Source organism: Indicator indicator, chromosome 9 (genome assembly GCF_027791375.1).
Source record: "Indicator indicator isolate 239-I01 chromosome 9, UM_Iind_1.1, whole genome shotgun sequence".
Classification (NCBI taxonomy): domain Eukaryota; kingdom Metazoa; phylum Chordata; class Aves; order Piciformes; family Indicatoridae; genus Indicator; species Indicator indicator.
Window position 1 is genome coordinate 14,966,586 of NC_072018.1, and position 12,686 is coordinate 14,979,271.

At 38.1% G+C, this 12,686-nt stretch overlaps 1 protein-coding gene across 1 annotated transcript in view; it reads left to right on the forward strand.

Moving 5' to 3' along the window:
• The first annotated feature begins 261 nt into the window (after positions 1 to 261).
• Positions 262 to 12,686, forward strand: part of MYOM2 (myomesin 2) — a 68,980-nt gene continuing 56,555 nt past the window's right edge. Inside the window, exons 1-5 of the mRNA XM_054383898.1 lie at positions 262 to 368; positions 1,367 to 1,486; positions 3,091 to 3,229; positions 3,404 to 3,561; positions 4,402 to 4,494. Of these exons, the coding sequence (XP_054239873.1) occupies positions 262 to 368; positions 1,367 to 1,486; positions 3,091 to 3,229; positions 3,404 to 3,561; positions 4,402 to 4,494 (617 nt within the window). The remainder of the gene's footprint in view (positions 369 to 1,366; positions 1,487 to 3,090; positions 3,230 to 3,403; positions 3,562 to 4,401; positions 4,495 to 12,686) is intronic.

The window sequence follows — 12,686 nt, forward strand, 5'->3', positions numbered from 1 at the left end:
AAATGACATCTGCAAAGAAAGGGAAAAATGATCCAATAAATTCTCTTCTAGCTCTGTCATCTATGATTTCTTAGCTCAGACTGTGTAGCTGTGTAGCCTGAGGTACTCATGTAAATCACTGATGGCTTTCTTTGTCATAAATGGATGGAATTTTGTGTATTTGTACATGTACAGACACATCTATGTATCTCTAAGTGTGTCAAATATATTGCTAAATGTGATTTCACTTTCTGCAGGAGTTACTGATTGTTACCAACAAGCATGTCGTCAGTAGTGCTGCCGTTTTACCAGAGGAGGCACAAGCACTTTGATCAGTCCTATCGCAGCATTCAGACAAGATATGTACTTGAGGAATATGCAGCAAGAAAGTAAGTGCCATGGTTTCTATTTTGACTTATCTAGTTCTTAGAATAAGGATATTTATCCTAAACCTTTATCTTCAAAAGTTGTGCTCTGTTCAGAATGACAGTTTGCTGATTCTTTCCATTGAGATGCTTCTTTTTTACAGTGTCCCTATGTAAACATAGCTAGACTTTCTAGCTCTGTTGCAACTTGCCTACACAGACCTTTCAGCTCAGGATCTGTTCTGTTTGTCACCTCCAAGTTGGAAAAATCTTTGTTTTTAGGCTCCAATTAAAACTCTGACTTAGGAAAAATTGGCATGAAATTTATTGTAAATCATAGAAACGAGTTTTTACCTATTTTTACACATATGACATGAGGATTTTCCTTCTCCTTGAGTTAGCTATTCCTAATTATAGTTTTTGTCATTCTATTACTTTTTTTTTTTTTTTTTAATTAAGGCTTTAAATTCTCTTACATTTTAACCACTAGATACATGTTCTTTGTATCTCAGAGTCTGGAGCTGTGAATCTTAGTTGCTTGAGTATCTCTGTCCTCCCTCCTCAGCAATTAAGATACCTAGTTAGCTGTGTAGCTTGTGCAGCTTTCACAGGGGAAGAAGAGAATTTATACAGAAATTTTTGTGCAGAACAGAAAGGCAAGACTATTTAGAAATAGGCAAAGTTATTGGGATTCTGTGTGATTTGAGTACCCTCGTGGTTCACTGAAATGTTATCAAAGCACTTGAGTGATTGGAGACTGAGATAAGTATAAATTTAATAGAATCGAATGAAATAAAAATGCCTGATGGTCCCCAGTGACAGATGATGAGCATTAAACCCTGAAAGGATGAGAATCAATACCATGGTGCACTCTGTGAGGAATGTAAAGTAGGTTTCTCTTCTTCCTCACTGAACAGTGCTCAGTCATGGCATTCTGCACAGTTAAAGTAATTACTTTGACTTTTGTGAGTTCATGTTTTACCAGAATTGCTGGGTTATAACAATGTCTTTTATATTTGAAGGGCTGCTTCCAGACAGGCTGCTTATTATGAATCACCTGGCTTGGGAAAAACGACATGTCGACTCTGTGCCAGGAGAGCACGTACCTTGGCTCATGAAGCAATGCAAGAATCCAGGAAAAGGTAAAGCACTGCTGGTCCCATCTGACCTGCGTAGTGGCTGTGGTCCCATTTAGTATTGCTCTTTTGCCAGGGCCCTTTTCAGAGCTGACAAGACTAGAGGCTTCTCTGTCACTGATCTTCACTAATCTATTTTGGCTGGAATACTAAATGACTGAGTATTGCTTTCAGTCTCATATTTCAACTTGGAGTTGTTCTCCTAATCCCCACTCTGACCCCTGAACACAGCTCTAAAACCAAAATAAATTAGAATCTGCCTGCGATCCAAAATGCATTTTTGAAGAGGTCTTCTGTTCTTTTCGAAATTTCTCATTCAGATCAATTTAAACATTTTGAGGTCATAATATCAAGAGAACTTACTGTCACGTCTCTGTTACAGCCTTGATATGAAGTCCTATAGTAAATGTGCTGGTGGTAATATTCCCCTTAGTGAATTTACTGTTTCTTCTCTGTTGTGCTCTACAGTGATTGCACCAAAGACATAGACAATTTCTACTGCAAGAACAATGTCTTGCTTGTAGAAAATGTGTTGCAAAAAACATATACATCCACATGATCCTGGTACTTTGTTTGTTTTGAATTATATATGCTGGAAACAGAATGTTCTAGGAAAATCAAACCAATCTGTATAATCTATTTAAAAAAAAAAATCTTAAATTTTATCAATCTCAAGCTGACAAACCCAAAACCAACCCCCAAAAAACCCATAGAAGATTAAGGCTAATAGTTAAAGTACACTTAAATGGTGCAAAGAAATATTTTAAAAATACCAGATAAAGAATGTATTGATCTTCTGTTTACTGAACTTCATGCAAATCTTCTAATTTACTTCATGGCATGTTGGGCTTGCCATATTCTATAATGATAGCCATGATAGGAATGTCTTATATTCAAGTGCCTTTTTTTTTGTCATGTGGACAAGACACACGCTAGCATCAGGTGCTTGCTTGAATCAGTATGAATACAGGACCTTGGGATAGCTCCTCCTAAAAACATTCACGAGTTGAATTTTTCATAGGAATTCTGAAAAATCTATGGAGTCCGATTTTCAGGATACAATCCACAAATTTCTCTAAACGTTGTCTTTTCCTGGTAGTTTCTATAGTACTTCCCACTCATCATTATCAGAGACAGCTTTTTTTGGCATGAAGCAGTTCATCAAATCCCTCTGAACAACTCGGTCTGTATCTTTCAGCTGACAGAGCCCTTGGAGCTAGCAGAGCTTCCCAAGTGCTAGAGCCAAGGGCAAGAAAGGTCCAAACCTTATCAGGGTGTGAACAGGTACAGAACATACCCACACTCCGCTGCCTTCTTGTATCCATGGGAAGGGAAATTAGGGGTCAGAAGCAAGCCAGGCAGGTTCTTGATCTCAGTTACCAGAAGACTAAGGCAGTGGGGTACCACCTCAATGTGACCTTGCCAACTTTCAAGATCTGAAGCTTCAGTGCAATGTATATAGGGGAAAAGAAAATGAAGGAAAATTCGTATTAATTTCTTGTGTTCATTAGGACAGGCAGATAACTCTTGCTGATACAGTTTCAGAGCCCTCAGTTACTTAAAGCTTCATATTGGTTACTCTTACCTGGTATTTTTTTCTTGTCCTACAGGACTCATGAAGAAAAGACTCATGCAAGTGAAGAGAAAAGGATCCGTTTTGCCAGTGAGTTGTCTGCTTTGGAAAAAGAGATACACACAGCCAGGCACCGTGCTAGAGAACATCTGGACAAACTTGCTGTACAAAGGATGGTACAGTGCTGAACCTTTTTGTTACTATCCAAGCAGAATTATAAGACATACTCAAATTTAAACCCATGTTTCAATTGCCAATAATGATTTAACAGCTTTTAATTTAAGAATAGATCATCTACCACATTTGAGTCCAGTGCTAGATGCTCTAGATACTTTTCCCATGTTTAATAGGTAGAAGAAAATATGGCTCTGGAAAGGCATGCTGTTGAAGAAAGCATAAGTCGAGCTCCTGAAATTCTAGTGCGCCTGAGGTCTCACACTGTCTGGGAAAAGATGTCTGTGAGCCTCTGCTTCACTGTACAAGGATTTCCCACCCCTGTTGTACAATGGTAAGAGACTGGCCTTTCCTAGCCCTCTAAAAATGTTGTTAAGCTTTTTTCATTTGGAAGCTATGGCATAACTGATAAGTGTCACATACATAATGGCTATGTTAAACCCCCTTTATAATCCTCATAGATGTGCAGGATTGTAGCAGTTGATACTGCAGGGGAAGGAGTGGGTGGACAGCTTGCTGAATTCCCCTGAGCAGTGTGAGAAGCAAACTTGAATATTTCAGAAGCCAGGCTGTGGAAGGCATTCCATTCTTTTTGGCCATAGAATTCCGTGATGATGAAGCTACTTTCTAAGCCTGGGCAAACCTGCACAGCACCATTGCTGTCATGAGTTGTGTCTGTGTTCACTCTGTGTCAGCCTCTGTTGAGATGGACATGAATGGAACATCCCTGAAGCTTCCTTCCTCTCCAGAGAAGTGCTGTCTGAGTATCTGAGAGTCCCAGGCTGGACTGGATCTAACCTCAGGCACAAACCTGTTGCTGCTTCTCTTGTTTGTGCTGAAGTGCTTTACTGTGATCCAAGACAAAGTTTGGTTCCTACCTCATGCCAGGGGCAGTGGACTCTAAAGTTCAAGTTACATGCCATCTTCTCTCTACCTCACTCCCCTGCTCATCTGGTTTGGGTGCATATCTCACTTTTTTACTGCATTGATAGTCCCCCCCTTGCTTTCACAGCTCAATGTATCTATCCATAATCACAAGAATACTCTTTGTAAGCAAAGGAGACTCAGAAAAAGTGCTGATCATAGTAAATGATAACTGGATGCAAAAATCTAGTGAATTAATGCAGTGAATAGTATCTGATATTAATGAGTTAATTCTTTTCTTCATTGTCAGGTACAAAAATGAGGAATTGATTACCCCTGCAAGTGATCCAACAAAGTACAGAATTGAAAGCAAATATGGAGTACATGTGTTGCATATAAACAGGTAGATTCTTCTGGGGAATGCAGTTTTTATACTATACACAAAAGTGTTTTTTTTTTTAATATCAAATAATTTAAAATTCACACAAAGGCTGCAAGAGTTGTTAAATTCAGCACGCTCCTCTCTTGGTACTCACATTTAGACTAGAGAAGGTTCACTAAGTATGTGAATATTAGATCATGAAAAATAAATTAAAATTAGGATTTTCTATTATTTAACTGCAGCAATCTACACAAATATAGAAAAGAAGAGCAAGTAGCTGAAGTAATCATCAAGTTTCTTTTTTATTAGAATTACATCTCAGCATTTAAAGTGGAAAAATGTGTATTTCATGTTTTTTGCCATGATGAAGCTCATTGAGGTAAGCAAAACATTTAGCTGGTCAGGGTAAGGATATCTAGTGACCAGCGTTTATTCTATTATATGTTAGATTCTGCTTACATTTGATCTCTACCTTTTTATTCTCCAAAAAGTACGGAAATGTGAGTTTATTTACTAGAAAATTAAAATATTCTAATTTAATTTTATTTTTTAAAATTATGTTAATGTTGTGGTATAGAAAATGCCTGGGTAAAATGGCTTCCAAAAATTAATCCTGTACTGTCCCAAGCAATCGCAATATTTCATGTTGTATGTGTCTTGGTACAAGCTATCAAACCTCAAAGAATAATGAGAACATGGCTGTGGTATTTAAAAAGAAAATTAATATCTAGAACAGACACACAACCTGCCTTTTTAATTCCCCTGAAGCACGAGCATCAGCTGTGTTGGAACAGCTGGAATTTTTGTGGCTAACTCTTGGTTAGCCAAATATCTCATCTTCTACCCTGTCTCCGTCAGTTAGCAGTGGATGCAGCCTTGAGCACAGACTTGAAGCAATAGTGAAGAAAAAAAGTGCATCATTCCTTCTGCTTTTGGGAAGGACTACTTACCTTTTGTCATCCTGCAACAAAGTCCGGCCCAGCTGTTTACCTTTCCAGAGGTCAGGGTGGGAGAAGCATCCCTGAACAGAAGCTGACAGCAAGAATTACTGTTATTGCTTCTAGGGAATGTTTCTCAAGGAGTAGCAGTGCTTATGAATACTTTTAAGATACTCATAGCCTTCTACTTCCAGGCCAAGGATAACCTGCCGACTGCTCTCTTTATTTGTGACATGTCTCAACTCAGCTGATTCTTCCTATCAATATATGGAGATAAAACCATAAGGTTAAAAGATAAAACCAGATTTTTCTCCTGCAGTCTTCTCCCTTATCACAGATACAATGGAAAATGCCCTCTTTTGGATGGTGTGAGTGATGGTCAGGAGATGAAACTTTGGTCACTTCTTGCCAGTGAGTGATTGTGGATGTGTTTATTCTCTTGGTTGGTGTCCAAGAGCAACTGCTTGGTGAATTCAGATGCTGGCTATGTAGTATGTAGGTTCCTTCAGTGACATTTTGGAAATAAATGGCTTTTTGAAGAAATAAGAATCAGTGTTGATGCTGCCTTCTGAGCATCTGTAACCATTAGGCTAAAGAACACTAATAGCTTATATCCCCTTGGTGCTTTTTTTCTCATTCTTGTGGTGGTCATTAGTCATGTAGACATCATCCACAATCATCTTTGGGAGTGCTCAGACCCAGTCATATTTATTCAGCCATATCACAGAGTTAGTTGTTTGCTCCCACATCAACCCATTATCATGCACTGTTTACTAGTCCCAGACCTGTATGCATTCACACAGGCTCCCTTGTGTTCTACCAAGCTGCCATCTTCAGGCACTGTTGCTCCTTTTCTCCTTCATTCTGTCTGGCAGTGTGGTGTCTTTGCTACCTGAAGATGTCTATCTCATTTCCTCAAGGTTTCCCTTCTCAGCTTAAAATATTCCTAAGGGGATTGTAGACCCAAAATTATGATTTATTTACCATAGAGTTATAGATTTTATTAAATTAAAATTTCTAACCTTAATTATATTTCTTTATTGTTAATCTGTTTTATTTCAAAACTTGACAAACAGCTGTATTTTTCTGTCCCAAAAGACAGGAAATAAACATGCAGGAAATGGAAGAATGGTTTGTTAGTGTCTTACTAATAATAGGTGTTTCTTGTATTGAAAACAAAGAATGTACAGCTAGTGGTTAAAATACATGTATTATTCACTTTTTTATACAAGCATGTGTCAGTTAACTCTGGATCTTCCATACATATCTTTGTGCACATATATTTGAAGTATTATTTTTATTCTGGGAACCACTGGGATTTTCTGCCTATCTAGTTTTGCTCTCTTCTCAGCTGTTCATACCGAAGTGCTGAGCTGATGTCATCTGATCTGCAGCCACTCCGAATGGCTTTGGAATTTCTTGGCCAGTTTTCTTGGTGCTTCAGTGTAGCTCAGGGAGTGAACTTTCCCTTCTGATGGAAGCATGATATTTATTCCTATGAGTATTCCTTGACACCAGTGGAAAAATTCTTGAGGTACCAAACCAAAACGTCGCCTTGTACTCTAAAGTAGTAACTGGACGCAATTCCATCCCCCTCTTGTTTGCTGTCTTCCAGGGCCCATAAGCCTAACAGTAACTAGATCATTGTCACTTCTGTCTTGTTTTTATGATCATCTGTGCTCAATTTACCATATTTCCTGCACACATTCTGTGCCACCATTATCATATAGTGCTTCTTTCTTGCTCCTTTTAGGCTTCTTGAATTGGGAGGTTGAGCTTAAGGTCTCCCCTGAGCAGTAAAGAGAAGGTGCTGGAGTTTCATTTTATTTTTGGCACAGCTCATAATTATAGGAGAAGATATATGACCCGCCTGCCCTGGGATACTGGTTCATCCCATCTTTCATCTCACTTCTGATAGGTGATTCAGACTACACTGTGAGGAGTTCTCTGAGGGAAAGCTACTGGTAGTTGAAGTGGTTGATACATGTCTGAGAATGTGAGGGTTAGTTTAAAATCTACTTCATCCCACTTAATTTAACTATGCATAGGCACATAATACAAGAAAAGATTTCTGTGTCAGAGGTAGTCAAGATAAGGGTGCCCCACTGCTTTGTAACACAGCTGCAAAGTGTTTTCTGCTTTAGCATGTATTTTAGGGATTAAAAGTCATAATGTTTTGAATATCTTAGCTACTACTATTTGATTTTCAACTGTTTTTTGATTTTTGTTTACTATGATGTCTCCTTAAGTGAATCACTTTGCTTTATGCAGTTGTGAATGACTATGCTACATTACCTGTTATACTGGCTGGGGCATAGAGGATGCAGCAGTATTGGGAACTGAATGGGGACATTTCTGACTCCTGTCCCTGCATGCACAGGCAGGCTGGATGGTGGAAGGAGCAGGGAGGGGTGTCTGATTTTCCAAAGCTCTGTCAGAGTGATGTGGCTATATCTCACCTATACAATGCTTAAAGTTTGACAGCACTTTGTCTTTTATTAGGGCCCTCTCTCTTTCCTGTTTCATGAAGTCATCTTTTAATCAGAGCCTTTAACTGCAGCAGAGGTTTGTGGCTGCATCAGTAAAAATGTGTGGCAGAGCCAGCAGAGTGCAGTGTAGTACCTACTGCCAGTAGGCAAAGCCAACCCTCTGATCAGGGGTCTGCTCCTCAGTAGCACTAGCCTTTCTTTAGAAAATAAAATAAAATAATAATAAAATAGCTTAAAAATTGAATGAACCTTGTCTTTTAACTGTCCTCATTTAACAAACGATGCTGTGCAGCCAGCATAGTGCTATTTTAGTTTGATTAGGCACAAAAATCTTGATCTAATTTAGTCTGCAGCAGTAGAGGGTGAAGCCTCTCCTGTCTCCTGCTGTAGGTAGGAGCAGAGCAGAGGCATTGCAGCAAGGGCAGTCCTCTGGTGCAGAAGATACATCTTTTGTGTGGGTTTGATGGGGTGGTAAACTGCAGGGTGTCACAGGTATGCAGGCAGCAGACATGATGTACTTCTGCTCTTCTTTTCTAGCTGAAATGCAAACTACAGCCCCCACATGAAATAGTCTGTGGTCTTCTGACCTGTCAGCCACCATCCCCTATAAGCTGCAATAATTGGGAGATTGAGGAACATCTACCTCTCAACAGAAGTCTCCTCTCCAGTAAAAAACCAAAAACAAAACCAAAAACAAACCAACAAAAAACCAAAAATCCCCAAACCCAGCAACAACACTTAAACAGATAAAAAGAATCAGTTAGATTCAGTTTGACTGGAGAATCAGTACATGAGATGGTAATTCTGTAGAGTATTTCCATGTTTTCAAGTCCCATAGCTGTAACATGGAAAAATTTAGATTCAAAGGAGGCAATTTTAACTCTGTAATTTACTATATTCCTTTCCTTATTCTTGACATGCACTGAACTGTGTTCTTATTCAGGCAAAACTTTTATTTTACTCTTAACTCCTGTGTTTAAATCTACAGTAGGCAAATAGACGAATATATATATTTTAAACAGATGTATCTGTCTGGGGAGCATTCCTCATGCAAACATTAGTACTTCATAACCTCATGTGGATTCAGGGCAATTTAATTTTCACAAAAGTATTAGTATCTTGGGACAGATACAGATCTGCACTTGCTTCATACTATCTAAATGGACTCTATGCATATTTTATCTGACCTTTTTCCATTATGATCCAAGAATAACTGTTGGAGAGACCACACCTTCACTCCTGGGTACTTCAAATACTGTTTCTAACTGGTTTTGATTCAATCCGCTTTACAGTGCAATTTAGGAGACCTGTGGATGCTAGAAAAAGCCTAGAAGTAGATAACTTCTAGGATAGTTCTCAGTTTGACTGTTCTGGCACGAAGGGGAAGTCAGGACCTTATGTGACTTTTCACCTTGTCCAGCCTTCTTCAGAGTGGGTATTATATATACTATCTAGCTCTTACCTACTAACTCCATACACTTCTAGTATCAGATTTGAAGGGATTCCACTGAATACTAGGTTTTCTAAGATGGTTTGTTTTTTCTCCCAGAGAGCAGAGTTAGAGATCATTGTGAGGAACTGTGAAATGCTTTCAAATCAATGACTTCTAGAAGATGGGTAGAGTTGTTAGGACCTCTTAAAGAGCAGGAACTGCTTGGCCTGACAAAATATTACCTGTATGTTCATAGTAACTTTAAGTACCTTGTTTCTCTTTACAAAACCAAAGGATGTTACAATAGAGTGTGGTCACTCATGTGGTCAATCATTTGGTCAGTAACTTCTTGCTTTTGTTCTTCCTGAGAAAATTAGTTGTCCTTCCATCACTAACTTTTGTCAAATAATTGCTTTCAGATATTGAACTTCAGAGACTTAAAAAAATGACGCTTTTTTGAATCTCCTGCCTGTCCTAGAGACTTTTAGGATCTTAATCTGTTTTATTTACCTTGCAGACCATCATAAACAGGAAAAGCTCATAATTTTGCTGTTCCTTATGAGAACAAAACTGAGGGTATAGAGATGAGCATAGATATACTTTTATTTGAAAAGTTAATCAGGTATTTGCCATTCTGCTTCATTTTAAGAAGACGATTTTATTTTCTTACACCTCTGAATTTCTGATGCTTTGAATCAGACTAGCACACACTGGGGCATTGTATTTGCTCAGAATACATGTTGCTATAGTTTCTGGATTATTTTTGTGCCACCTGCAGTTAATGATAAATCACTTTTCAAACTCTGTTATTCTTACAGAAATGAGTTTTTATTAACCTGTTCTGCTAGAAAATGAAACAACCCTGAGAGCAGATGAAGACTATTTCAAAGTGGCAGTCAATGAGAGCTAACCTCAGTTAAGATTTACAGATATAACAACAATTAAATCTTGGAGTACTAAAGTTGGTTTTGATGGAAGTGAAGGAGCCTGAAGTAATGCTTTGTTTATATGAGGGAATGGCCTAATCCAGCAATGGTGGGGCAGTGTTCATCACTCATTTATGATAAGGGTGCTGTGTGCTAAGTTATTGCCAGTGGAGAGATGGATCAACAGTTCATCAGCAAACTCAGTATGACTCCCCCAGCACTTGCCTGGCTGGGTGTAAGTGTGCACCATCCTCCTGGAGGGTCTAGCTCACCCAGGAGAAACCTGGATAGGATGGCAGAAAAACACTGTGCACCTGCATAGTCTTTGGGCAAGATGATGAGCAGCTGGGAGGAAGGCAGGAAGCCCTTAAAGGACACGTATCTGGGGACCAGGCCTGCGTGGTATATTATGGCATATACATTCAACTAGTGGTAAGGAATGGCTTTAGTGGAATCTGCCTGACATAGTGAATTAAAGACATCCCCTGCCACAGCAGCCTTCTGGCACTGCTCTTCAGAGCAGGATTATCAGGACTTCCAGGCTGTTTTCTGGAAATCCCTCACTGTTTCCTGAGCTGTCTGGGAACATTTTTGGTGAGCTGCCACACACCAAGGCACGTCAAGGGCTGTTCTAACACATCAGCACTAGGGTGACGAAGATTCAGTTTCTGGGGACAAATGATTTAATTCTGTTTAACTTACTAATATGCAATGCATGTTATACACTATACACTATGTACTATTTACTGAATATACTATACTTACATCTAGTTAAAGTAAGGATGTAGTGCAGAGTGCTGAGAACGTTTTACAGTTCCAGTACAGTTAATTCTACAATGCCCCTTCTTGTAAGAAATGTTTGAGATGCCTCATTTGTTGTTGCCTTATTTTGTTATACTGAGACACTGTGCTGGGTTGTGATAAATGTCTGAACTAGGTACATTTAGGTGTAGAGACATCAAAGCACGGCTTGGTAAAAATGTCTGTACTGCAGTTTTACCTTGCTTTTGGCTTTTCATCTCCTAAGTGTTAAATAGTGTTAAACTGGGGTAGTAAAAAAACCCTATGTTATTTTAAGAAGTTAATGTGAGAACTATTGTCAATTCTGACAGCTTCCAAACAAGTCCAGAATCAGTTAAGAACATTTAAAAAAAATACTTATTGAAAACAAACAAGCTTAATAATATTGAGCCTAATATTTAAAAGCTTCTAAATTGTTTTTCAGATCTTGCCTGTCCAGTCTGTAATAGGGTGCTTAAGGGCTTCAGATCCAACTATAGACCTTTTGATTAAGTGGCCTAATTTTAGGATTTACCCCTGTCTTTGAAAATTAGTTATATGATATACTTTGTGTTTTACTGCATTTTGTGAAATGTGTGGCTAAGAAGTTACCTCTAGGAGGAGCTATTAGTCCTGTGTGTTTAGTCAGGTAAATCTCAATTTAAATGAGTTTTCATCAAGTTGTGTTTTAGACCTTGCAACACAGATAGTATTCTTTTTGTGATATGACATTGTCCAGAATATATACAAGAGCTGAAAATAGGTCTTTGATGTGCCTGTCACAGGTGCTACATACCCCCAAATTGGCTTTATCTTATGCAATTTACAGCAAACACTTTTACGTATTCTTTTTGCTCCCACATGTGGGATATATGCCCTCTTAGAAGACAAGTGCAACCAGATTTCCATCCCTTTCATCTGGCAGTTGCCAAGAAGAGGCAAATTTGTTCTTCTGAGAGGAAACTTAGTACATGCATGCAGAACATTGTATCTCTTCACTGGAAATTTCTGAGTGGCCTCCTTTAAATGCACTACTAAATGAACTATGCTGGAAGCAGGCTTTAATTGTGTGTATTTAAAACAGCACTCTGATTAGCTGATGGCTCAAAGTAATAGAAATTCCAAGAAATAATAACTAAGCTTGAGAGTCATATTGTAGAATAGTTTACTAAAGGAGAAGTTCATGAAAAAGCTCTTGAACTGGACAAATAAAAGGTTTTGTTCATTCAAAACCAAAATAGTTTATTTCATTAGGGTTATAATGAAATATAACCTAATATTTCATTATATTAGCAAGTTTCTGAAAACAAAGTAAATTCTGATTTTATTTTTCTTCGTTCAAGTATTAATTCTGAAATGTGTAATTGAAATATTCTCCATTTTCCAAAATTGTTTCTTGATCTAGACTAAGTTCTCTCATCAAAACTGAGGATCTACATTTTACAAAAAACCAAGTCCAAATATGATAAACTTTTTTCTAATTAGTATTCACTTAAATTGATTAGAAACACAGCAAATATGCTTATCTTAACTATAAATTTAAGAAACTGCACTGCAAATATATGTATTTATGCATAGTTTAGTTTGCTTCAATTTTATGTCAATAGTTCTTTTTACAGACCCCATTTTGAATAAGTAAAGAACTGGG